The sequence below is a fragment of the Hipposideros armiger genome, unplaced genomic scaffold (assembly GCF_001890085.2).
Source record: "Hipposideros armiger isolate ML-2016 unplaced genomic scaffold, ASM189008v1 scaffold_110, whole genome shotgun sequence".
NCBI lineage: Eukaryota > Metazoa > Chordata > Mammalia > Chiroptera > Hipposideridae > Hipposideros > Hipposideros armiger.
Window position 1 is genome coordinate 774,653 of NW_017731460.1, and position 25,771 is coordinate 800,423.

General features: G+C 50.4%; 1 protein-coding gene across 17 annotated transcripts in view; it reads right to left on the bottom strand.

The window, feature by feature from the left end:
* The window catches only part of MEGF11 (multiple EGF like domains 11), a 378,756-nt gene that overhangs the window by 230,371 nt on the left and 122,614 nt on the right, over window positions 1-25,771 (bottom strand). For all 17 annotated transcript variants that reach the window (XM_019647332.1, XM_019647328.1, XM_019647330.1 and 14 more), the window contains 2 exons: window positions 22,179-22,280; window positions 18,103-18,203 (listed from right to left, as the gene is read on the bottom strand). In XM_019647332.1, the coding sequence (XP_019502877.1) occupies window positions 18,103-18,203; window positions 22,179-22,280 (203 nt within the window). The remainder of the gene's footprint in view (window positions 1-18,102; window positions 18,204-22,178; window positions 22,281-25,771) is intronic.

The window sequence follows — 25,771 nt, forward strand, 5'->3', positions numbered from 1 at the left end:
TTGCTGGGGATCAGGAAACTGAAACTCCAGCCCTAAGTGTGGGTTCCCTGATGCCCACTGTCCCTTTTGGCGTATCTTCCCCTCTCTCCACCATCTGGGAGCAATCTCACACACACACACACACACACACACACACACACAACCAAAGTCTGGCCTGGGGTGCTGGGGCAGCTACCTCCCTGAGAGCCATCTCTCAGGTGTGCCCACCTTCCCCAGCACGTAGGAGTCCTTGTGTGGGAAGAACGAAGGAGGCTTCAGCAGGACCCAGACAACAAAAGAGAAGAGGGAGGCAGCCATCTAAGGAACAGGCTCCCAGTTCCCGGCTGCCTCTGAAGGTCATTTGACGCAATTATCACCTGCAGACCTCTCTCAGTGGGCACAACAAGAGGAGAATGGCCTTCACCCAAGGAAAAGGGTAATTTACAAAGGAGAAGAAAGTGGGGGTGGCCGAGGGGGGAAGCCAAGCAGGAAAGAAGTTCTCATTTCCAGCCTCAGCTTCACTGATCAATGGCCTTTGTCACAGCGGCACCAGCACCAATGGCCCATTAGGCTTGGATCTGCTGGGCCACTCCCAGGGCAGGCCTTGCTGTCTCTGGGGCAAAGTAACCAAAAGACAGTGCCCCCTAAATGCTGGGATCAGCCCTTCTGCTGCTACAGATTAATGGGCAAGGCCCCCAGCCTCTTTGGCGAAAGGGGGTTTTGACTTCTCCAAAGTCCTTCCTAGCAGACACTGAAATAGTCAAGAAACCTTCTAACAGCCTGTTAGCCCCCTGGAGACATTCAGACCCAAACCCTGACTTGTGGGCCTTTGAGGAAACTTCCCCTCAGGGGATGAAGGAAGAACAGGTGACAATGACATAGTGACAAAACATACAGGTAAAACAGCAAGGCACTCAGGGTCTGTCCTGGGCTTCTGAGGAGAGCTTGTTCTTCTGGCTGGGGTGGGGAGGCTTAAGGCTGTGTCCCACCAGCCACAAGCTAGGGAGTAAGGGAGCCACAGGCCATGCTCCCTCTTGGGGGGCCCTGGCAATGGACTTGGGCAATAAACCTAAGGCTTTAGATCCACTGTTATGTCTTGATTATGGACACTCCAGTCAGGGTATCCTCCCAACAAGAGACATGGGGTGATCAGGATGGGGGCAGAGTTGGCTTCAGACCAACTTTTAAAAGCAAGAGGGCACTGCTGTCCTCTGCCCAGGTCCCCCCTCTCCTGTCACCTATACTAACTCTCTCCATCCTGGGGGGCATGGAGAGTAACATGTTACCTCCTCAGGTAACAGAGTTACAGTTTAGCAGTTACCTTCTGGAAACCAGATCACCAGGGAGATTCTAACATGAAAATTCCTGGCTTGTCAGTGGGAGGGATATTGAGAGGCCCTGAGACATTGCAATTTGTGAGAAGCTATTCTGCTAAGACGCACACCCGCAGTTAACACCATGTTGGCAGATCTGCTTCTGCCCAGGTCTGCATCGTCTCTAGGAACGAGCCTTGGCTTTGGAGTCAGGCAGACCTGAGTTGGAGCCTCTCTTTCGGTTCCTAGCTCAAGGACCTCTGGGCAGCTACTCAGCCTCTCTGTGCTTCTGCGTCATCTGTGTAATGGGAACACCAAGACCCATCACAAAGCGCAGCCAGAAGATGAGGGGCAGCACCATCACGGGGCTGGCACATCACAGGCCCCACCACATCGTGCTCCTTCCAGTCCCCTGGCTACGCAACACATGCAGAGGCAAAGAGCTATCATTTGGAATGAGAACATGCTGGAATATATTCATCATCCCAACCAGCTGAAGGGCTGGGGACGGGAGGGCCACTTTGGGGGAAGGATATTAAGGATTCCAGCCAACCGAAAGTCCCTCATCACCTTTAATTCTCTCAGAGGGAGCCTGTCCAGGTTGAGTTATCTTTTGTGGGAAAGAAAAGCAGCGCTGGCCCTTTTAACCTAACACGGATCATAGAGCAGAGAAAATATAACAGCCCCAAACCACTAAGCACTCTTCAACTAGATTTTGCCTTCCCTGCCAAGGAGGCGAGCTGCGGCCACTGTGAAAGGAATGATATGTATATTTTGGGGAGGGAGTGGAAAGCCCACCTGCCTGGTGGAGGCAGTAGGGATCCTGGGGGAGCTAGAAGGCCGGGGGCCCCAGGACCTCAGAGGCAGACCCTGGACAGGGCAACCCGGCAAGGAGGTGGCCGCTGAGTCAGGCTCTCTGGGGATGGATGGCCGTGCACTGGGCCAGGGCACAGAGGACAGGGATATTCCATCTCTCTCCATGATCCGCTCCTCAACTGCTGTGTGGGTAGGTTGCTGCAACATATGCATGAAAATTACAAGGCTCATAATTCACCCAGATGGTAGAAGCTCCCGAATTGTTCCTTCTCGAGAGACAGCTGTTCCACCGCTGGGCCATATGGCTCCCCTTGCTCTGCACCCCGCGCTGGGAAATGAACCACTTTCCACAGGCAGCTTCTCAGATTTTAGACTCGTCTCTTGTTCTTAGCAGGTAATTAAGACCTCCAGCGGAGGTGTCCACGTTGCTCCAAGTGTGATTTGTACATGTCAGGGCGGCGTTGTAAAGCTCCATCAAATAAATACAGTTGGGCAAAGCTTACCAGCTTTGCCTTCTACTCAAGCGGAGTGTCTGCCATCATAGACACAGAGAGAGGCTGCCCAGGAGTCCACTCGCCATTTCTCTGCCCTGGGCAGGGCAAGCTCTCACCCCACCCAGACACACCCTGGAGTTCCAGGCTGGACGTGACCTTCAGAACCTGTGCAGTCTGCCTTTGCCGGAGGCTCATTTCAGCACAGACAAATGGAGACAGACAAATCTTAGCCTTTCACCATTTGAGTAGTAAAGTTGCTAACAAAGACCTTCAGACTAGCTTGTGATTTAGTATACACTGACCTCCGTGGAAAATCAAGAGCACCAGAGGGCAGACATGCTTTCTGTCACTGGTAGGCAAGGGTCCCAAGCCCTCCTTGGGAACCCCTCTCTGGGATCCTGCATCATTGCGTCCCTGTGGGACTCTGCAGGCTGAACTCCGGGGCTCTGATGATGCAGATGGAGCCTTTCTGTCTTGGCTCTCTTGGTGGAAACGTTGCAATCTGTGCACCTTTCTGGAGCAAGCAGGGCCGTGACCAGTGCCTCACCATTTACAGAGCTGAGCTCCTGCACTCGATGGCTCCACCCCATCTCTGTGACATATGCTCTGAGCTCATGAATATTTATTTGCTATTCCTTTCTGACAGTTTCAAACATTTTCTTTAGGCAGTCAGAAGAGGGGGGGTCTGGGGGCTGGCCGAGTGGCGCGTTGGTTAAGAACTGGCTTGGGACACCAGAGGGCCCCGGTTCGGATCCCACATATGAGGGCCAGTGACACTGCCCTCCACAGCTAAGATGCTGAACAACAGCTCAACCTGGAGCTGGGCTGCCGTGAGTCACCGGCGATGGCGTAGGCCGCAGCCCCTGCTGCAGTGGGTTGCCATAGGCTACCGTGTATAGCCAGCAGCCAGCGTAAGCGGCCAGCAGCCGCCGTCCAGAGCCGGCAACTGATCTGCCTCACCCGGGAAGAGCGCAATGATGGTGCCAACTTGGGCCAGTGAAGCAACGTCCTCCACAACTAGACTGAAGAACAAAAGGACAGCAACTTATCTGTTCCCCTTCCCCCAATTCCCCAACCATAATAAAAAAGAAGAGGGGGTCTGTGTGTCCCACCTTCCAGCCCTCGGCCCCTTCCATTCCTTTTGCCCTTGACCCAGCAAGCTCTCTCTGCATTACCCTGCTATACTAGATAACAAGAGCTGATGCTTATTAAGCCCTGACTGTGTGCCAAGCACTGTTCCAGGCATTTACTCACCTAATCCTCACAAGCCTAAGTGGAAGGTATTATTATCATCCCCATTACACAGATGAGGAAAGTGAGGCACAGAGAGGCTAAATGAAGTTCCCCAGGTCAGGTTTCATCCCAGCAGGAAATGGGAACTAGAATAGGAACTGAGCAGGAGAAATGGCCAGGTTGAGGGGATGGGGTGACCACACACTGCAATGGTTTGATAGGCAGCTACAGCTGATATCTTACCAGTTAAATACTACCTACCCTCGACCTCCAGAAGCTTCTGAAGGTGGCCTTGCAGCAGCCGAGCCTATGGGCCACCAGCTGTAACAGAATGGTCACGAGCATGGAGCTGACACCAGATGCCCGGGTTTGACTTAACAGCTGTATCGCTCCATTGCTGTGTGACCTTGGGCAAGTTATGCAACCATTCTGTGCCTCCGTTTCCTCATCTATTACATGAGAATGTTAATAGTACCTATTTCACAGGGCTGCTGTGAGGATGAAATGAGTTAATACAGAAATGAGGCCTAGCATATTATTTGTGCTAGATAAGTGTTAGCTATGATGAGGATAAAGATAAAGTGGGTGTTGAGGGGGAGGAGAGGAGAAAGAGAAGGCTGTTATTTTTATTGCTAGGTAGGGGTTGGCAGGGGTCTGTCATATGGTCTTGTAGGACAGCATTGACATACTTATTTTGTAGACAAGGAAAGAGAAACTCCAAGAGGGAAAGAATGTGTCTCAGTAGCTCAGCTACTCAAAGTACGAGCCAGGCTCCTGACCTGACAGGGCTGGACCCCTGCCCCCAGCCAGGGGTGGGCCCAGTGGGTTCTTCCACAACGGTGCTCTGGAAACCTGGCTCCACCACTTACCAGCTGTGGGAGCTTGGGCAATGAGTTCAACTCCTCTGAGTCTGTTTACACGTGGAAAGAGGGATAGTTCCTGGAAAGTCATCTTGAGGATAAAATGAGATAACATACATATGTGAAGGCCTGACACCAAAAGTGAGTCCCTCTCTTTGTGAAGGCTAGTGTCCTCCAAAGGAGGTCGTCACTGTCAGCTTTTCCTTCCCTCTGCACCCTGACCAAGTAGTCACGTCTCTAGGAGAAACTGAAGGCTTGTGCCAGCCCCTCTGGGGACCCAGACCAGGAAGAAGTGGTCCTGCCCTTGGCAAGCTGATGAACCTTTCGTCCACCACCTTGAAACAAGCCAAATAGCATTTCCAAAGATCTCTGTGACTCTGTTTCATGACTCTTTGCCAATCACACTGCCTCTATTTGGTTCTTTCTCCGATTCATTTCACTAAGAACCGCAATTGCATGTTTTTGCTTTAAACCATGCCATTGGTCTCCTGTTAACTTTGTCCATTGACTTCAAAATGAGAAAAACCTCTGCACCACAGTCACCATCATTGGAACTCCTATTTCATAGAAGTTCAGAGTTGATAGGTCTTCTGGCATTACAGGTGATGGAGCTAAGGCCCAGAGATGTGGGGTTCTGCACCCAGCCACACAGCAAGATGACAGCTGACTGGGTAATAAGAACTCCTACTCTGAAAGCCAGGTCAGGGCTCAAGTCTGACAGCGCCACAGTGGCCTTAAGCTCCAAGGGGGTGGCTCCCTGCTAGATGCAGAACCCAAGTCCTCTCAACCTGGGTTCAGTGACCTCCTCCTGAGAGCCAGAAGCCAGCATGGGGGAGGACTCACAGACAACAAATGCTGCTTAGTGCTCCAGCACATGCAGCCCCTCCAACCAAAACCATCCCATCAGGCACCAGATGGCATTGGACTTTGGGGCTAAAGACCTCAGCTAGATGCAAACCCAGCAACCCACAGCCAATGTCGCCCCCAACCTGGATCTTGCCTCTGGGGTTTCCATGCAGAGAGGCAATTAAAAAGGAGGGTGTGTTCTGATTAGAAAAAGACAAGGGCGGCTGCTGCCACAAAGCCACAGAGTTTGTCCCAGCACTTGCGCCTGCCCTACGGATAGAGGTAGGAGCCCAGAAGAGGGACAGGAGAAGCAAGAGGGGGAGGAAGAGAGAGGCAGATAGGGGAGAGTCTCCTCCCGCAAGGCCTGGCCCCCGCCCTTCTCGCCTCCCCAGAATCAAATTGTCTGGTAATGCTTTATGTAAGTCCATTGTACAAAAACAAGATTAAAAGGGACAGGCAGAACAAAGCATCCGTCTCCCTAACAAAGGCCCCTGCACTTAGTAAATTAGGAGCTCTTTCCACCTGACACACTTTTAAAGGGAAATCTCCAATCACCATGTGTTGGCGGGGTTGGGCACAAAAGGTCTGTCTGGTGACTTCATACTCAAAGCCCCGAGCAGGCATTGAAATGGTTTTATGTAATAGAGATACTAATCTAGTCCCTATAAGTCTGAGAATCCTTTATGGAGGACTGAAGGGCATTTGAACCCTGTGGCTGTTTCAAAGAGATTTTCTGCAGTTTATGCATTTACCTTGCCAAAAGCTTAGCTGAGCAAACAAACAGAGTCCTTCCTCTAAATCACACTTACTGCTGATTTACTGTCAGGCTTCCACAGTTTGTTTAGTGGATGGAACCCAGTGGATAAACAGGGTCCTTGGTCCCTGCACCTGGCCACACCAAAGGGATGGGGGCTGCCTTTAAGTGGGGGCCCCGCTGGCTCCAAGATTTGGGACTTTCCCTTTCCTTCCCCTCAGCTCAGCCCACGGTGAAGGTGGCCAGAGGGGCACTTCTTTGGCCAGGGGCAGGAGAAGGCCTCCCTGGCTGTTGCCCTTGGTTCTAGGTCTGCCTCCATCCCAGGAATCAAATTAATCGTGTCATTTGACTCCCCCTACCCACCCCATCCGGAGCACAGATCCAATTCTGGTTCCCTTGGTGACAATTTGGCTGCTTGAAAAGGAGAAAGAGACGTGGGAAAGGATGATGGGGAAGGTGACTCTCAGGAGACCCGAGGGAGATGTGAACACACAAACTCTAAACACACAGCATTCAGATATGCACCCGGTATGCAGGTTATGGGGACCCTTTTCATGGGCAGATATGCAACATCTACAGATAGCAAGTATACACACACAGAGAACATGCATGTGTACACACAGCATGTAATAGGGGGTGCTCTTCGCACACAGCGAAACCTAGCACTCATGAGTGTATGTGCATATGTAATAATAAAAGCTGGCACTTCCATAGCACTTACCATGTGCTTGGTTTACGTACACTCGTGTATTTAATCCTCACAACTCCATGTGGAAAGCATTATCCCATTGCTACCCCATTTTCCAGTTGAGTAAACTGAGGCACAGAGATGCTAAGTAATTTGCCCACAGTCACACAGGCTGGACGCAGCAGTCTGGCTTTAAGGTCTGTGCTCCTGACCTTCACATCATCTGGCGCAAGAAGCCGTACAGACACCCCTCTCATGGGTTGGGAGCAACATCTACACATGCAGACTTACTATGCCATTCACACACATGCATAGAGCCGGACACTCCAGCTGGGACGCCCTTCCTCAGAGGCTCGGACATATCACATCGCCAGGTCAAATGAGACTCAGGCACCCTGGTTCAGGCCAAGACAGACCGGGGAGGATGGTGCTGTTAAACGTGAAAATACTAAAATACTTCTGTTTTGGTTGGTAAGCGGCTACCACTCCTGCCCCTCTCCCAGCACCTACAGGGTTGCTGGAATTCAGAAGATGGAAACTGGGGGCCTTTGGGAAATTTCCGCAGAGAAATGAGGAGTTAGGCTGGGGACAGGTCAGCACCTTCACAGGCTTTACCTGGCCCAGGACACCCAGAAAGGGGACTTACATAACGGCCTGACTACTCTGACACTAATAAAGGCTTCTCCTTAGAGGCTGCCCAGTCCGGATAGCAGAGGTTTAATTACAGCTGCAGCTGGTAATTAAGAAGCAGCGCCAAGATCCTTCCACGGCTGCGTCAGCACCCAGGACCCTGCTGGCACTGGCTGCAGGTGGGAGAAAGGCCTAGCAGAGAAGCTTAGGGCCAGGTCAGCAAACACAACCAGCCAGGCCCCAGGTCTTCTCTCTCCCCTTGACTAAGGTGCCTGAGCACAAACGTCCATCGCTCACCCATCCATGCACATGCCTCCTAACTTGTCCTCCATGCAGCTGCCCCAGAGCCAAGGCTCCCTGACCCCGCTGTGAGTGAGCATGTCGCTGGCTGCTGCAACCCTTCAATGACCTCATGAGATGATCCAGGCTCCTTAGTGTGGTGCTGCGGGTCCAGCCCCAGCCCCACCCCACCGCTTCTCCCCCACTCTTCCTGTGCTCCAGCCACCGTGGCTTGATGGCAGTGTCCTGTCTGCTCTTTCCCACCTCTCCTCTGCTCTTGCTGTCCCCTCTGCTAGAGAATGCCCTCCCTCACAAAAATAATACAAACAGCAGTGGCTAACGATTACCAAGTTCTTACTACGTGCCTGGCCCTGCACCAAACACTTTCTTTGTGGAAACTCATGACAGCCCAAAGGGGCAAGTACTCGATACAGTCCCATCTTACTTTACAGATGAGAAAACCGAGGTAGAGAAAGCAGAAATAGCATGCTCGAGGTCACGTGGAGAAGGGCCTTCAAACTCATGCTCTGTCCTAACCACTGCCTGTCTCCTGTCCTCCTGGCAAGTTCCTACTCACTGTTCAGACTCAGCGCAAAACTAACCTCCTTCAAGGGGTCTTCTTTGATCCCCCTGCCCTTCAATTCCCCAGACAGAGTTTGCTGCCTCTCCTTAAGAGGTCTCTCAGTATCTGGGGTATGAGTCTATTTCATTCATTCACTCTCTTACTCACTCGATCAATAATTATTCAGCACCAAATGCCAGGCGCTATGCCTGGCCCTGGGAATAACCCATGTAGAAGACATGACCCCTCTGCTTCAGGAGCTCACTTCTGAGTGGGATGGATGGACAGGTGAGGCAGCATCACAACCAGTGGGACAGAGTGATGGAGGGGCCCACAGGCTGTGTGGGTGCAGAGTTCATGGAACCCCTGCCACGTGACTCCCAAATGGGTGGTGCTCTAGGGTGGAACAGGAGGAATCTGAAATAGGTGTTAACAGGAGCAGTGTCTAGAGAATCCACTGGGCCTGAAGGGGCCTGGACCATGAATTCACTCATTCAACAATTAATTGTTGAGGGCTTGGAAAGCACCAACAAGTGGATAAGAGCAAATCTTTGGTAGTTACATTTCTCACTGTCAATGAATTAATTGGCCCCAGGGTTAAGCATCAGTATTTTATGAGACTGGTCAGTGTGAATCAGCCGGCGCTCAGCCACTCTGGGTATCCTACATGAATGTTCTAAGCCCACAAGACTGGGGGCCAGATCCTGGTGGCTACCAACTTTAGGCACTCGGCAAGGACCTGTCGGGGCTGCTAGGCAGTCATTCCTTCCCTACCATCAGCCTGGTGACACCCTCTGTTTCTCCTTGCCTGCTTATTAAAAGTATACTTATCGTACCATGCTGGAATTTTTTTTTAAGTTAAACAAAAACCCACATTTTCCCCACTAGACCAAATGCTTCTTATTCATTTCTCTATCCCCAGGGCTCAGCAGTGCCTTCAAGGCACAGTTATCTAATAAATGTTGATGAAAGGACAGTCAGACGGAAGGATGGATGTTGTTCTAGGTGGCAGAGCTCAGCACCAGGTGCTGGTGGCTCGAGGGAGAGCATCAGCACTGTTTCTGGTGATGACAGCAGGCAGGACTCCCTGGGGAGCCTCCCAGAGAGGACCCACAGGTCTGCATGCGCATGCGTGCGCGGACACTCACACAGACACTCACACACACTCACACACAGCAATCCTCCACTTGCTACCTTGATCCTGGCCCCTATAGGGACCTATTTTGGCAAAATTTTGAAATAAAACCCGCATATCTTCAGTCCCTTCCTCTCCCTACACCTCTCACCCGCCCTCCTGTCTGAGCCCACTTCTCTCTTCTGGCCACAGGTCTCTCCTGCCAAGAGAAAACCCCCCTGTAAGAGGGGAAAGCACAGGTTTGGAAGTTGCTCTGACCTCAATTCCTGGGCTGCACTTATCCGCGTGGGTAAGTCACTTAGCCTCACCCAGCTTGTGTGTCCTCTGTTGTACGAGGACAGTAATAGTAATACTGCTTCTCCAGCCTGTGAAGGGCAAGTGCTATGCTGTATGGGAAACTACCAGACCCTACACTACTGTTTAATTATTGTTGTTGTAGGAAGACAGCAATCAGAACAAGAAAACACTGAATCAAATGTGACATGGCCTGGTTATAGAGCACTCCCCCACCCTCCCGACCATCACTCACTATAAAACAGGGGCAGTTTCAGTGACATGGCAGAAAGGCCCAATGTAGGACCCTCCTGCTACAAGAATGCTCCCAAAATATAATAAAAAATATTTTTTAAATACATAGCTGAGCTCTAATGAGAGAAAGGTAAATCTCTAAGTGGTGCCTAGGAGTTACAGAAGGTCAGATGCTAAAGGTTAGGCCTGGCTGGCCTCTGCCCTTGGCCCCCAGCTCAGGCTGGGGGTATAACACCCACACAGGGGCAGACTTGGCCTTGGGAGCTGCCAGCTCCATGTAGAGGAAACTGCCCACCAGTCTAGGGGAAAAAAGCAAGGGATCCTGGATGAGGAGAAAAGTCTCCCACAAGAAACAAACAAAAACAAAGGAGTGGGGGGTGGGGAGTGACTGCTTACTGGGTATGGGGTCTCTTTCAGGGGTGATGAAAATGTTTCAGAACTAGATAGAGGTGATGGCTGTACAACATTGTAAATGCACTAAATGTCACTGAATTTTACACTTCAAAATGGTTACTATTATGTTATGTGAATTTCACATCAGTTTTTTGGGGTTTTTTTTAAGGAAAAAACCTCTAAGCCTTCATCACACACAACACGGAATCCCAAACCAAGTCAACTATGCAAAGACTGGCTGTGAACCAGTGAAAACTATTAGTGTGCCTAATAAGAAAATGCAAAACTAGTGTGTGTGTAGGGCGCTTGCACAACCCAGGGTATGGGGGAAGGGGGAAAAGGCTAAAGAGTTCACAGAAAACAGAGAGAGAGAGAGTGAGAGAGAGGGAGACAGAGAGAACATTACAACCTGTATGAAGAAATAATCCATCATAAGGGAGAATCAGCAGTCCCCCAAAACAGGATACTCCAGGCACTTGAGCTAATAGAACTACATAGCTCAAGATGGAACTGTCTGAGACTATAAAAGAAATCTGTTTAAAATAATTAAACCAATAAAAGGATTAGAATTCATAATGAAAGAATAGGCCACTACAGAAAGAAAGAAAAAAAAACATGCATCTCTAAAAAGAACCAATAGAATTCCTAGAAACGAAACATGTCATCACTGAAATTAAGACTTCAACAGACAAGTTAATTAGCAGAGCCAAAGGATTTGAAAAATGGGCCTGGGGAAGATGTCCAAGATACAGCATGGAGAGATAAAGAGATGACTAATGAGAGCCTAGGAGAGATAGAAGATGGAGCGGGAGTCCAACATTTTGGTGCTCCAACAGGAGAAAACTGAGAGGGTGAAGGAAAAGGGATATTTGAAAAGAAATGGCTGAGAATTTTCCAAAACTGATAAAGGACAGGAATCCTTAGCTTGAGGAAGACGTGCACCTCTGAGAAGCAAACAGCGTGAATAAAAATAACTCCACATGGGTCACATCCTAAGGAAACTGCAGAGTACTGCAATGACCAAGTCCGGAGCACAATGGAAAAACTCCTGAAACTGCTCAAAGAAAATGACCGAAAACCTGGAATTTCATAGGCAGCTAAACCATCCTTTATAAGTAGGGCAAAATAGAGGCATTTTCAGACAAGTAAAGCATAAGAGAGCTGATCACTCATAGACTCTCCCGGAGAGAACCATTGGAGAGACCCTTCAAGAAGAATGAAGCCAAACCGAGAAGGAAGAAGTGAGATACAAGGAGAGGAGGAGCAAAGAAATCAGTAAACATGAGTTAAATGTAAACCTAAATAAAAATCGACTATACAAAACCACCACAATAAAACAGGGCTACCTAAATCTCAAAAATGGGGTGAGGCATTTACTGGAGTTAAACCTTACCTGCCCTCAGGTTCCCTCAGAGCAGCCAGTCTCCCACAACTTCAGCTGCTCGGCCACCCCCCTGCAGACTGACCCCAATGGGCTGGAGCAGTGCCTTTTCAAGGCCAACCTGACTAGGTGCCCAAATATGCTCAGCAGCCCCCAGCCCCCAGGCCACAACCCAGCCAGGCCCATGGCCCACACACCTGGAGCTTCTGGCTAGTCTTCCACTTCTGGGTTTGGGTGAAAACCACAGCGCAGGAGGTATGTGCTGGCATTCCATGCAGCCACTGAAAAAGGCGAGAGGGCACCACCTGGAACCTTGAGGGAGATACCTCCCCATGGGGGAAACTCTGACCAAGGGGAATAGGGGACTGGAGGACTGGCCGGGAAGTTCCCCTCCTTGCTGGCTACACTGAGGCCTGCTCCCCCCTGTTGCCCATCAGGACAAGCCCTGAATACCAAGGGGATGCACCTGTTAAGCAACCTGCTGGGCTTTTTGTAATTTTGCAATTGACTCTGTCAACACAGCAACCATTCCCTAGCTGCTAGCATACAGAAGACCAGTGGTTTTCAAAGTGTGGTTCCCAGTCCAGGAGCATGAGCATCACCTGGGAACTTGTTAGAAATGCAAATTCTCTGGGCCGGCCGAGTGGCGCGATGGTTAAGAACTCGCTTGGGATGCCAGAGGGCCCCGGTTCGGATCCCACATATGAGGGCCAGTGACACTGCCCTCTACAGCTAAGATGCTGAACAACAGCTCAACCTGGAGCTGGGCTGCCGTGGGTCGCCGGCGACGGCGTGGGCTGCAGCCCCTGTGGCAGTGGGTTGCCATGGGCTACCGTCTGTTGCCAGCAGCCAGCGTGAGCGGCCAGCAGCCAGCGTGAGCGGCTGTCCAGAAGCCGGCGACTGATCTGCCTCACCCAGGAAGAGCGCAATGATGGTGCCAACTTGGGCCAGTGAAGCAACGTCCTCCACAACTAGACTGAAGAACAAAAAAACAACAGCAACTTGTCTGTTCCCCTTCCCCCAATTCCCCAGCACTGTTCCCATCCCCCCAATTCCCCAATAAAAATCTTAAAAAAAAAAAAAAAAGAAATGCAAATTCTCCAGCCCCACCCCCCTAAATCTTCTGACTCCAGACTCTGAGGCTGGGGCCCAGGAGTCTGTGTTGTACCAAGTCTTCCTGTTGATGCTGATATTAGGTTATCAAGTACTCAATAAAACATTTGAATGGACTGTGAAGTGTGATTACTGTGGAATCTGTAGGGCGCTTACAATAAGCATTAATACCTCTCACTAAATACTCTGGTCCTCTGCCTTCAAGATCCCTTCAGAGCCCTCTTCTCTCTGCCACGGCAACCAACAACATCGCAGAGTTCCTGCTCCATCGGCCTGCGTCCTTGGGAGAGAGTGACAAGGAGCAGGCCCCAGCTAGCCCACAATGGACATGTAATATGAACAAGAAATAAAATTATTTTAAGCCACTGGGATTTGGGTGTTGTTTGTTACTGCAGCATAACCCAGCTCATCCAGTGTGATACAGGCTAATATTTTCAAAGAACAGAGCTTCCCCAAATGCCTCAAACCCCACCGTCTGCAGTGGTAAAGATACCCACTGCCTTGTCTTACAAGAAGGGAGAAAGAAAGAAGGAAATGTGCTTGTGACCAGTGATCCTCATGAAACATTTGATGCCTGGGCAACTGGGGTGGGGGGATTCAACTGTATTTGTAAAATAATGGAAGGGGGAGGGTAGCTCTGGTGTGGATTATTCTAGAAGGGCTACCAAGGGCTCTGGGATGAGGATTGGCTGTTCTGGGGCAGAGGAAACGGTGCCAAGAGGAGAAAAATAGTGCCACTTGCATCTGTGTTCAGGTTTATGCTTTCCAAGATCCTCTTGCTCATTATTTCGTCTTTCCTCCTTTCGTGCACAGAGATGAGCCCATCTGATGCCACAGTGGAACCAGAGACAAAGGGACTTGCCCAAGGTTGCACAGCATGTTAGTGGCACAGTCAGCCAAGGCTTTCACTTCCAGGCCAGTGTGCTTCTACCGTGTGCCTAGAAACACGGCTCCAGGAAGGTGGCTTTGGAGGGAGGTCAACGCCCCCTGCCTCTTCCCAGATCAGGGGGGATGTTCTGTGCAGGGTCCTGAGGACTCTCAACATCACATAGGTTCTTGCCTGGCTCTGGTGAACCTGGAAGGTTCTCTGGCCTCAGGGGGGGTGGGGAGGTAGGGAGAAGGGGAAGACGGGAGGTGACAGGGGGAGGGGAGGAGGGGAGAGGCAGGGGCTGCAGGGCTTCAGCTCCTGAATGCTCCAGGGTTTACAAACTTCTCATCTGGCACCAGCACCCTGAGCACAATCCTTCACCCTCACAAGTTCCCGACCCTGGGTCTCCATTCTCTCACAGACAGTAGACAAAGCCTATGGGGGGCTGGCTAGTCCCCCTTCCCTGTTCGCCCATCACAATGGGCAGCAACAAGAGAGTGCTGGTAATGGCTGACACCCACCTGTTATGGACTAAACTGTCCTCCTCAAATTCAAATGTGGAACTCCTAACTAACCCCCTGTACTGCAGAATGAGAGCTTATAGTTAAAATGAGGTCATTAGGCTGAGCCCTAATCTGATATGACTGGTGCCCTTACAAAAAGGGAAACATCAGAGACTGACACCCATATGGAGAAAGCGCATTTGAAGAATGGAGTTGTGTGGCCACAAGCTACAGAACTACCAGAAGCTCGGGGAGCAGCCTGGCACAACCCTCAGAAGGAACCAAGCCTGCCAGACACTTCGATCTCCAACTTCTAGCCTCCGGAACTGTGAGACAATAAACTGCTGCTGTTTAAGCCACCCAGGCTGTGGTGCTTTGTAAGGGCAGCCCTAGGAAATTAATAATTACCTCGCCCAGCCAGCCTGAACTCCCCTTCTCCCAGCCCAGCTCTGCCCACTGTGGTTAGGCCAGCTGCCTTGCTCCCCGCCATGCTCAGGCCCAGCTCATGTCTTGGCTGGATGGGGTTCTTTCTCCTACCCATCTCCAAAGATGCCCTTCCATTCAGCTCCAACCCCCAAAGCCTCCTGAGGGGTCACAGCGTTCTCTCCTGCCTGAGCTTATCTGGTCTCTGTCTAGTCTTTCTCACATTCCTCTCTGGGCTGTTATCTAATGATGTCTTACGCTCTAGGTTTGCCTTCCCAACACGACTGCAGGTTCCACAAGGGCAGAAGCTATTTCTGACACTTCTCTTCTATCCGGCAGGATAGCACTGGGGGTGGGCCACAGTAGGCGTTTAATAGCTATGGGACTGAGACACCCTTCCAGGGCATCCGCCTTTGTTTTTCTGTCTGTAGCTGATTTCTCATTAACACCCGGTAAGTAGGCATGGCTAAAAAGACAGCCTCTGCTCTTTATCCCGCTCTGCTTTATAAAGATGCCCATCAAAGCATCCACAACACTCTGTTGCACGTATCTGTGTACCAGACCACCTCCTTCCACGAGGCTGTAAGCGCCTCCAGGCAGCAACCACCTCTCATTTGAATCTATATCTCCAGCATTTGCGTAATCGGAAGAAAGCCAGTATAAGCTGAATGGATAAACATGAGCATATGGCAGAAATGACTTATCATGGGTCCAAAGACCGTGTAAGGGCTTCAAAAGGTCCATGAACCCACTGAAATTGTGTGCAGAGGGCCATGTGTATGTGTGGGTTTATATATGTAGTATGCATTTCCCCAGGGAGCAGGGCCATGGATCTTTGAGAAATTAAAATAAGAGCCAAGACTGAATAAATGTTAAACCCAAAGGCATGGAGGCGGGAGATGACTTTTATTAAGTCCCTACCCTGTGCCTGGTGATGTAGGTATTACTATCCTCATTTTATACGAGTAGACACTCAGGTTCAGGGAGGTGACATCTTGCCTAGTCCAAGTGGTTTATGAGCAGATTCCGGAGCCAGACAGCCCGGGTTCAAATTCCAGTTCTACCCCTCTCTAGCTGAGTTACAGAATGATCAAGTAACTTGCCCACTAGAAAGTGGTAATCTTGGTGAAGTGACTTGATCACTCTGTGACTCAGTTTCTCCATCTGTAAATTGGGAGAAACAGGGGTCTCTACTTCATAGGACTATTGTGAGGAGCTGAGCTGATATATGTAGAGTGATCAAAAATGGTGCCTGGCATGCGTTGTGGACTCTGCAGTAAACAGTGAAGAGAATGAAGAGGAAGCAGCTGGGAGTGGTAGAGCTGAGAGTCAACCCAGGCCTGTATGGCTCTTGCCTGCCTGTGTCATCACGACCAGCCCCCAGCATGCCACAATGTCCCATCTTGCTGCTGAAACTCTCCTGTCCCCTCCTAGGAAAAGCCTTCAGTCCTGAAAGTGGCTTTCTGAGCTTGGCTTCCTGGGACGGACTGGCCTGTGGCCACCAGCTCGGTAGGCAATGCCCGGCGGTTACATAAGGAGTAGGTGGGAGGTTATGAGCTGCCTTCCCAGTCAGCAAGACCGAGCCTGTGCAATCAGGGCACTTAGTGCCTCTGCCCTGCTCCTCATTTTCCAAGAGCTTGACCAACATCCACTAATGGAAATTAGAAACGGAAGGTGCTCATCTGTTCCTGGAGCCCCCATGCTGACAGCCGAACTCCCTTTATAATTTTCCTGGGACCATTACTGCATCCTGAGCTCAGAAGGGCTGCTCGCATCCATCCTGCTTGGGCTTTATGACTCCTGTGTCCCACTGTCGGCCTGACTCACATTCAACTCCGGGGAGACAGAGAGCGGCAGCAGTAAAGCCTCGCTTCTGCACCCAGGTCCCCATAATAACCCCATCCCAGGTGAGGCATTGACCAAAACCTTCTCTCATCCGAGTCCTCTGCCCTACATTTTGAGAAACAGCTTTTTAAGTTTGCTTGGGGTGAGTACCTTTGTATTTTTCCTACCAAACCATCAGTATTGACCCCATTTGCTGGAGCATTTTTCATTCATTCCTATAATGCAATTAGAATCGAGTTTCTCCAGCATTAGAGGAGATGTAACAACAGTAGGGGAGAATTGTCATTTCGTTCCCAACATCAACACGCCCACTCTGCCCAAATTCTCTCTCTAGTGCTAGTTCGCTCTACCCACCCAGATGGCAAGGAGAACACTAACAAGGAAAATCACTCTTCAAATCTGCCTCCAAATGCAGAGGCAGGAGCTGTGGGGGTTGGCTCTCCTCTTAGTCATTAAACGGGGGCTCCCGGCTTCTCTGATATCTTCTTCAGTTTGAGGGAATCTTCTAATGCCTACTGGAGAGCCCTAGACTGGCCCCATTCCGCTGGTCAGGGGTGAGTGGAGACAGAGTTCATTAGACCCTAGCAGGGCCCTAAACCATTCTCCCAGAGAGGTTAAAGCCACATGCCTGGGAAGCTGAGACCAGAACTCTGATCTGCAGGCTCCTGCGGCTGGGTATCTCCCACTGCCCCCAGAGGGCCTGCAGCTGCCACCAACACAGCCCTTGTCTCTCTGAGGACACTAAGGCTTCAGTTTTTTTGAGCCACTGAAGACAAATAGGGAAAGGGGTAACAAATGTCTTTCATGAACCCACTTTTTCTTCATTGTCTTCCAGACCTCTATGGAAATCCTCTCACTTCCTGGAACCAGTCCCTCATGATCTGTCTTACTCTTGCAATCTTCTTTTATTGGGTTGTCAGAAAAGTCATGACATTTTTTTCTATGTTTTTCACTGCAAAAATGCGTCATGACTTTTCCAACAACCCAATAGATACTATGATTTTGCCATCCAATGATCCAGCCTGCCTTCCTTCCCCTAATCCATCCATCCATCCATTTATCCATTCAGCTCTCCTTCCATCCAACAAAGCCTCTTGAGCACCTACTATGGCCTCAGCTCTGTGCCAAGCACTTAGCACTTGCTCCCCATCGCTTCTCAGAGCACCCCCTCCAGAAACGTCCACTTGTCTCCCGGCCCCATCAAAGCCTAGTACTGACTTGCTGTCATCCACCCTCTTTAGGAGGTCGATCTGATGGACAAATTCGTGCTAATGTATTTGCACCAGACCCATTGTCCCCTCAGAGCTGGCGGCAGGCAGGGACTTCTGGAGTCCTTGGGTCAACTGAGGCCTGTGACCCAGGGCCTGGACGACAGCCCTACCTCTCTTCCCCTCGGTTCCCCTCCCTTCCCATCCCCTCCCATCCTCACTGCAGCCAAATAGAAGCAGCCCCTACATACGTATGCAGAAGTCTCCACTCTCGTAGTAGCCAGGGCAGCACTGGGACCTCCGCCGGTACATGGTCCGGAGGCCGCGCCGATACGCCGTCTTATAGCTGATCCTAAGGCACAAGGGAGAAAGCCAGTTGAAAGTATTGAGAATCAATCACTCCCGTTAGAATGATATTTGTGTTAAAGCTATATCGAGGATGCCATTCAATAATTACTTTAAAATGCATGGCGGCTTCAAATATGAAGGAACACAACAAAGAACAATCGATGGTGGGATGTGGGCTGTTGTGATGCGGAATGTATTACTGATGTGGCGTTTGCTGCACCGGCTGACTTTTCCCCACTCTCTTCAGAGTGATACTTAGAAGGCTTGTAGAAGATATCTCCTGGGGTGACACTGTGGAGGGCAACTGGGGGCTTCTCCTTCAAACCTCCAGGCCCTGGGCTGGAGGAGCCCATGGGGTGACTTGGACGGGACTGGGGCTCTGAGTGTTTCTATGCCTACCACCACCACCCCAACAAGCAGGCTGCTCATGGACGCTGGGAACTGGTACATCCACTTGGAGAACTGACGCAGAGTCGGCCAAAAGACTCCCTGAGTCTGACTCAGTCCCAGAGGTGGGTTAATCTCCCCCACACCAAACATAATACCTCCTGGGAAAGAGCCTCACGTGCAATCCCTGGGAAGGCTCAGAGCCGACCCCTGGTACTGCCGAGGCAGAAGCTAAGGCCCAGAGAGAGAAGCAGCTCTGGGCTGGGAGTCAGAGAGCGGGGTTCCAGTTCTTACGCTGACATGGGTGTTGAGGCCTTGCCCTGTGTCAGAGAGCTTGACAGACAAAATCTCATTCCATTCCCTCCTTGAGGCAGCTAGCATCATTATGCCCCCTCATTTTCTTTCTTTTTTAGAGGTTTTATTTTTATTTAATTTTATGTATCCCTCTCCACTTTGTTTATGACTTGTTCAAGGTCACACAGCTAAATAGTTTTCAAGCCAGGATTGAAACCCACGTCAGTCTAATTTCAAGGCCACTAGGCTTAACATACTGCCCTGTGCCAGTTCCCACAGGGTGGCTTGCAAGCCTTATGAGATGGCCATAGTGAAAGAGTGAGACAAGGGCAATGGATGGTTGAGGACTGAGTCCTCGGGAGGGAGTCAAAATGGGGTACTGATAGGCAAAGCCCCTTCCTCATACATAGGGTCAAAATGGAGGAGATGTGAAGTGGCCAGGAAAGACTAGAGAGAGGAAGTAACTTCCCAAGAACATGGCATGCAACTAGGACTCAACCCCAAGTCCTTGGGCCTTGAAGCCAGAGCTCCCTCGCGTCTCCACCAGCACCTGTGGAGCCTGCCCTGTGGACCCCACCTCAGCAGGCAGAGCAGCAGGGGCCGGTCCTTGGCGATGCCGACAGCTGGCTTTCCATGGAAGGTCAGGCAGGCCAACTTGGGAAGGGAGTCTTCCTGCACGCGCTCCTGGTGCTTAAAGCCCTCTCTTTATGACAAATGACAGTGCAGACTCTGGGGAAATCTGTGATATTTGGGAATGTCGTAAACTAAGGTCATTCTACTTTGTCAAAAGCCCATAAGGCAAGGTAAGCCGGCCTCGAAGTGAAGCTACTTTCCCAGCACAGGCAGGCCACTCCCGGCAATTCCAGGGGTGGTGTAAGCCTCTCAGATAAAGAACAACTTGGGGTTGACTCAGAGGTCATCCAGTTCATTCCTCCCGCCAAACAGGGTGCTCCCCAAGCCCTCCAAGGGAGAGGTGGTCTTGGCATCATTAAAGCCTTCCGGGGAGAGATGTTCCCCATCCTTGCTCGCTCCCAGCACGAGGGTGGGAAGCAGGAGAGGGAAGGAGCTGGGAGCCAGGCTGCTGTCAGGAGAAGGATGTTGCACTCAAACAAGCCATTCCACACAGAGGCAGACTGATGGTGCAGCTGTCAGCATGCACACTCCAGGTCATCAGGAAGGCTGTAAGGCGACTCAATAATTTAGCAAACTAGTTCATATTCCAGGAATGCAGCCTATTTTAATAAGCAGCCATTCACTCACCTTTCCCCAGCCGTGATGGACGGCAGCCCCAGCCTCCAAGTACCCAACAAAGCCACGCCTCCGAGCAAACTTGGCTCTGGCACAGGGCCTGACAGGCTCATGGAGAGATCAGAACTTCTATTTCTGCTTCCACCTTTCACCAGGGCCACAGGCAGCTAACTTGGCACAACTGGGGAAGTTGGAAGGGGGCCTTGGTTCTACGTCCTCATTTCACAGTCAAGGGCTAGAGGAAGGGGTTGCAGTAATGGCTGAGTAGCTTCGCTTGGACCAACCCTCCTGCGAACAGTCCTACAATCTGGGGGAAAATATAAAAAACAACTACCTGAAGGCACTAGAGAGAGAACAAAGGCGGGGACTGGAGAGAAGTATACACTTGGAAAAAGGGAATGATACTGGGCAAGGTTAGCCCAAGGGCAGGCCCCGGTCAACAACAAATACACCAGGTGGCTAAAATTTAGATAGAAGACATACCACCTTACTGGTTTGAAGAACCACAGGACAAGTCCAGGGTAGACCCAGCAACTAGAAATTAAAAAGGGAAACCCCAGAAAGGAGAGAGCCACAAAGAAGAAAGCCCCATATTCTTTGTAAACTCTCTGCTCAAAATTCTGGCCCCTGAATTACGTGTGTGGAGGGCAGGTTCCAAGCAACCTAGCTAAGGCTAAAAATATTGAACTTTCAGAGTTTGGAAATTGAATTTAGCCAAGTTAACTGGCTGCTAAAACAAACAAACAAGCAACAACAAATCAGCACTCTCTGGAGGAACATAGCAGAATTCAGTCTCTACAGTTTCTGTTGTTCATAATGCCCAGTATATAATTTAAAATCACTAGACACATCAAGAAACTAGGAAATATTACCGATATAATAGAAAAGGCAATCCACAAAGACCAATCTTGGAGTGACACAGATGTTGGATTAGCAGACAAGGATTTTAAAGTGGCTATGTATCTATGCTCAGTATCTCATAGCAAGTTCCTAGCAAAACCTCAAATACCAGGACTTCGGCTTTTCAGCATAGAGCAAGCTTCCCCATCCACATGGTACAAGCCATGACACCTGCATGAAACCCAAAGCGGGACTAGGCCCACAAGGAGGAAGCAAAAGAAATCTGGAACCAACACAGATGCTCAGCAATTAAGAAACAGGACTTTCAGGCGGCCTCTCCCTCATTCCCTTACTTATCCTTCGTCTGCTGGTTTTCACCCCTCAAATAGTAATGCCACCTTCCCTTGGTCACTACCTCACTTTTCTACATTTTCCCCTGCACTTCCAAAGTATTTTCACATCCCTGACCTCACTGCACCCTGCAGGTAGGTAAGGCAAGGATCATTCTATGTTTGATGGAATTCCAAAATAAAGTGACTTGCCCGGGGTCATCCAACAAAACATGTTCTCTTTTCCTCTACTCTCTCCTCCAGTGGCATGGGAGCATGTCATGACTTGCAGGAGGCCTGCAGACAAAGGAGCAGGGTTCCCATGTGCAGTCATTCGGATGCTGAGAGGGTGCTGACGTCTAACCTGCACTCTGTTCTCCAAGTCAGATGCCTTGGCATGAGGCTACACCTGCTCTGAAAGGGGCTTAGACTGGATATCCCCCCAGAAGCAGACCTGAGGCAAGGATTCAAGGACAAGCAGTTTATTTGGGAGGTGATCGTAGGAAGCACTTAGAGAGGAGTGGAAAAATGAGACATGATAGTAAAGGCAGCCAATTCAGTGTGTGCTATGGAGCAGGTTAACTGGGGTATTTACCAACCAACTCCCTACCTGTCATTGATTGAGAGGCGCCCCCAAGGGCATTAATTCTCTAGCATGTCTGTCCTGCCCTGCCCATTAGCTCTTCTGGCCAGAAAGAAGCCCTCTGCAGGTCATCTCAGAGGTTCAATGTGAAGAGTAGGTCCCAGCTTCACCAAAACACGTAGCTATCAGCAGTACACTGACCATAGCTGCTACAGGGGCTTTTTACTAACTGGCGCAAAGGCAAGCCCGGGGGGCCTGGCATTCTTTCTCTGCCCCATCATCTGAGAGAGCTACTCACCGGTGCCTGGTGCACTTGAACCAGTTGAGGATATCTGTGCATCGTGTGTAGTAGATCTGGTCGAAGGGGTGTGCGTACGATTCCTGGACGGTCACGGCATAGCTGAGAGCCAGATGGGAGAAGGAAGCTATGGTCAGCACTTGGGAGGCTGAGCTTCTATTCAGGATGGGATCTCCCTTCCCCGGGGAACCAGGACACAGCCAAGGGTCCAGGGGCTCCAACATCCCCCACCCCACTACCCTCCTGCTGCCCTGGAAGCCCTCGGCACGCATACCTACCCAATCCCTGGTTGAATCCAGGACACAGCACTTAGTGCCCTTCGGTCCAACTCATTTTCTAAAATTCTAGTTCATCTGTTCATTTAGCAGAGAATGAATAAAAGAAGGTTTAGTTTTTTCCTATGTAGTTCTGGAAGGCAGAGCCAACAAGTTTTAAAATACTTCATACTTGTTTAGATGTTTATGGTTTAGATGTTTATGCAGCAACTCTGTGAAGTAAGTGGCTCCATTTTATAGATGAAGAAACTAAGGCTCAGAGAGAGGTGACTTGCCCAGGTCACACAACTAGTAACAATAATTGCTAATACATATTGAGTGCCCTGTGTTAAGCGTTTTAATCCCTTCTAATCTTGGCACAATTTTATAAGGTAGGTGGCATTGTTATTCTTCATTTTACGATGAGGAAACTGAGCATCGAAGAGGGTACTTCCCCAAAGTCACCATTACCTTCTGCCCTATTATGTCTCTAGTATAGCTGGGGGTGCGTCAAGGACATGCCACAGGCCTCCTGATCAAAGTGGTATCTTGTCATCCTGCCTGTTAGCTGTAAACCTGGACCAGTGGGTGGAAGCCACAGGGAAGCAGGTACCGGCTTCACCGAAACAAGTCTTTCTACCTGCCCACCCCTGGCAGAAGTTGTATGAAAAGGCAGTTAAGCCAAGAGGTAAAGCAAAAATTCCCACTTCCTGTGCAGGCTGGGAGAGGACCTCAGCTGAGGTTTCAGGAATTAATTTTTATATAGGCTGGTAGTATTCAGTGTTTTTCCCCCAGAAGGCTCACTGACCTGCGCCAGATGGCCAGGTCCAGGCTATAAAAGCCCATCTGCTTTGCCCGAGGAAAACTGTTGGTTTAGTCGTAAGGGGGCTGGGCAGGCCAGCTCCCTGAGTGAGTCCACAGCAGGGTCTCTGATGCCTGAAATGTCAAAGGCCTAGAATTCAGAAAGAGGAGGCCAGGAGCAGTCAGCAATGCCCAGGAGGGACTCCGGGTGGTGGGACATTTGTTTCTCTGAAGCAGTGAGGATGTAAGAAGGGCCTTCGGGGAGCCTCTACCTGGCAAGATGTGCCTCAAAGGCACACATCTAGGCAGACATGGCCCATAGCCGTTTTATCTCCAGGCTTGGAGAAACTGAGGCAGCTCCACGTCACCCCTGGCTTCCCCAAAGCCCCTTCCAACTCGGAAATTCCATGACTCTGAGCTCTGACACCTACTGAGCACCTCACTTAGAGGCAGGAGAATGAATGGATAAGAGTGCCTAGGCTCTGGGTCAAGGTGGAACCCTGTCACTGTTTAGCTGTATGTCCTTAGGCATATAAGGCTCATATAAGCCTCCATTTCCTCACCTGTAAATCTGTGGTACATATTACCAGGGACTTCATGTAGTTATTGTGAGGAGTGAGGAAGGCAATAATAGTGTCTATCCTTCATTGTGGGAAGATAAAGCAAGATGATACATGTAAAACACTTAACAGCTGCATAGTGTCTAATGGATGCTGGCCATCATTATTACACGATGGGCAATAATTCACCTCTTGTGCTAGGCACTGAAGGGGTATTTCCTCCCAGACCATGGTCATGGAAACAGAGCAAGACCTACACACAGAATGGACTCTTGGCGTTTGTTAGGCACTCGGGGTTTCAGGCAGCCCCCCAGATATGACAGGGACAGTGGGTGCCCAGAGAAAAGGCATCAGCCCAACAGAGGGGCCAGGGAGAGTATCATGGGGGACAGATCTAGCTCTGCAGGGGTCCACTGAGTGAGCCTGGCAACTAGACCTTGAACCAATTCCAAGTCTCCAGGGTGAAGTATGTGCCCCTGGTTTCATAGCTGGATGGTTTCACATGCTCATTTGCCAACATGCTAATGAGGGACCAGATTAATCTTGTAGAGCTGGGATTTACTAGCCAGGGGAGGTCTCTCCATTGAGTTTTATGGTGGAGGGGCATAATTAACGAGGACCCCGCCAGAAGCACTAATCCAGCTGGGAAATTCTCCCTAATCGGTCTCTGGGGACCGAGGTATGTTTCTGGAATGACACAGACAAGATCTAACCATCTGTAACTGGCAGTGGAGCTTAGTTAGAACAGCCAAGAAAAAGGAGGCACCTGGTTCTCGGGGCATCACCGCAAGGCCTCCTCCATAAAGGCTGGAAAAGCCCAGGGGGTCCCCAGACCTCATTTTAGCTGTTAGGGTCACTCCTTGTCTTCCCATCAAAACTATATATTTGGCTGATAGCCCAATCAGCCTGAAAAGCCAGCTTAGTGCAGGCTAGGTTCAGAATATTTTCAGAGTCCAAATGTATTCATGTTTGGCAGGTTTATAAAATTATAGGGTTTGGTTGAAGTTTGAACTGATCCACTGGTGAAAACGGGACTCAGAGAAGCGGGAAGTCAGGGTGGTCCCTGCCATCAGGGAAGGCTTCCTGGAGAGGGACCTGATTGGAGGCACTGGGAAAGGCAGAGGTGAGCGGATGGGACGGCGGCATTCTGGGAGCTGGGATACAGCACAGACATCAGCAGGAAGCAACCATCTCTCAACTGGGACAGGTGGACAAGAGGGGGTTCCTGAGACTGGGGTCTGCAAACCACAGACCCATGTGGAATTTCACCTGATCTCTCTCTTACCCACTAAGGAATAAAGATTTAAATTCACCAAAAGTAGAAGGGGTAGGGGGCCTAAGTCACCTCAGAATCACACAGAAAACTTAGGAAAAATGCATATTCTTAGGCTCTACCCCAGACCTTTGGAATCGGAGTCTCTTGGGCTAGGACCCAGGATACTTCATTTTTCATCCACACTCCCAGTGAGCCTGGCATGCATTAAAGTGTGATAACCACTTCCTACAAAGCCAGCGTTGTCAAGGAGAAAAGATAATAACTGAGCTTTATGGTCCTCAAAGCACTTTCATGAAACTGGTTCCCTGACCCTCCGACAAGCCTGGGAGGAAGGGTTTGTTATTCCCGCCACTTTCCAGAGGTGAAAGGAAGCTCAGAGTGGTTCAGAGACATCCCCAAAGTCGTAGAGCTAGAGGGTGGAAAACTCCAGACTGGAATGAACCAAGGTCTACTCATGACAGAACTCATGTTCTTCCCACTTCCCTGAGAGGGGGCACACTGCCTGCCGTGTCAGCCGCGACGCTGTAGGGACTCTCTGTAGAGTGCCCAGTTGGTGCGCTGGAGAGCATGCTGGTGTAGGCACTGTCCCTCTGCCTCCTCAGTCGGTCTCTCCAGAGTTCGGGGTGAGGTGCCTTTCCCTGCCATGGAGCTGGGACATTCACCCTCCTGGGCATGCAGTATAGACCAACCCCTTACTTGTCC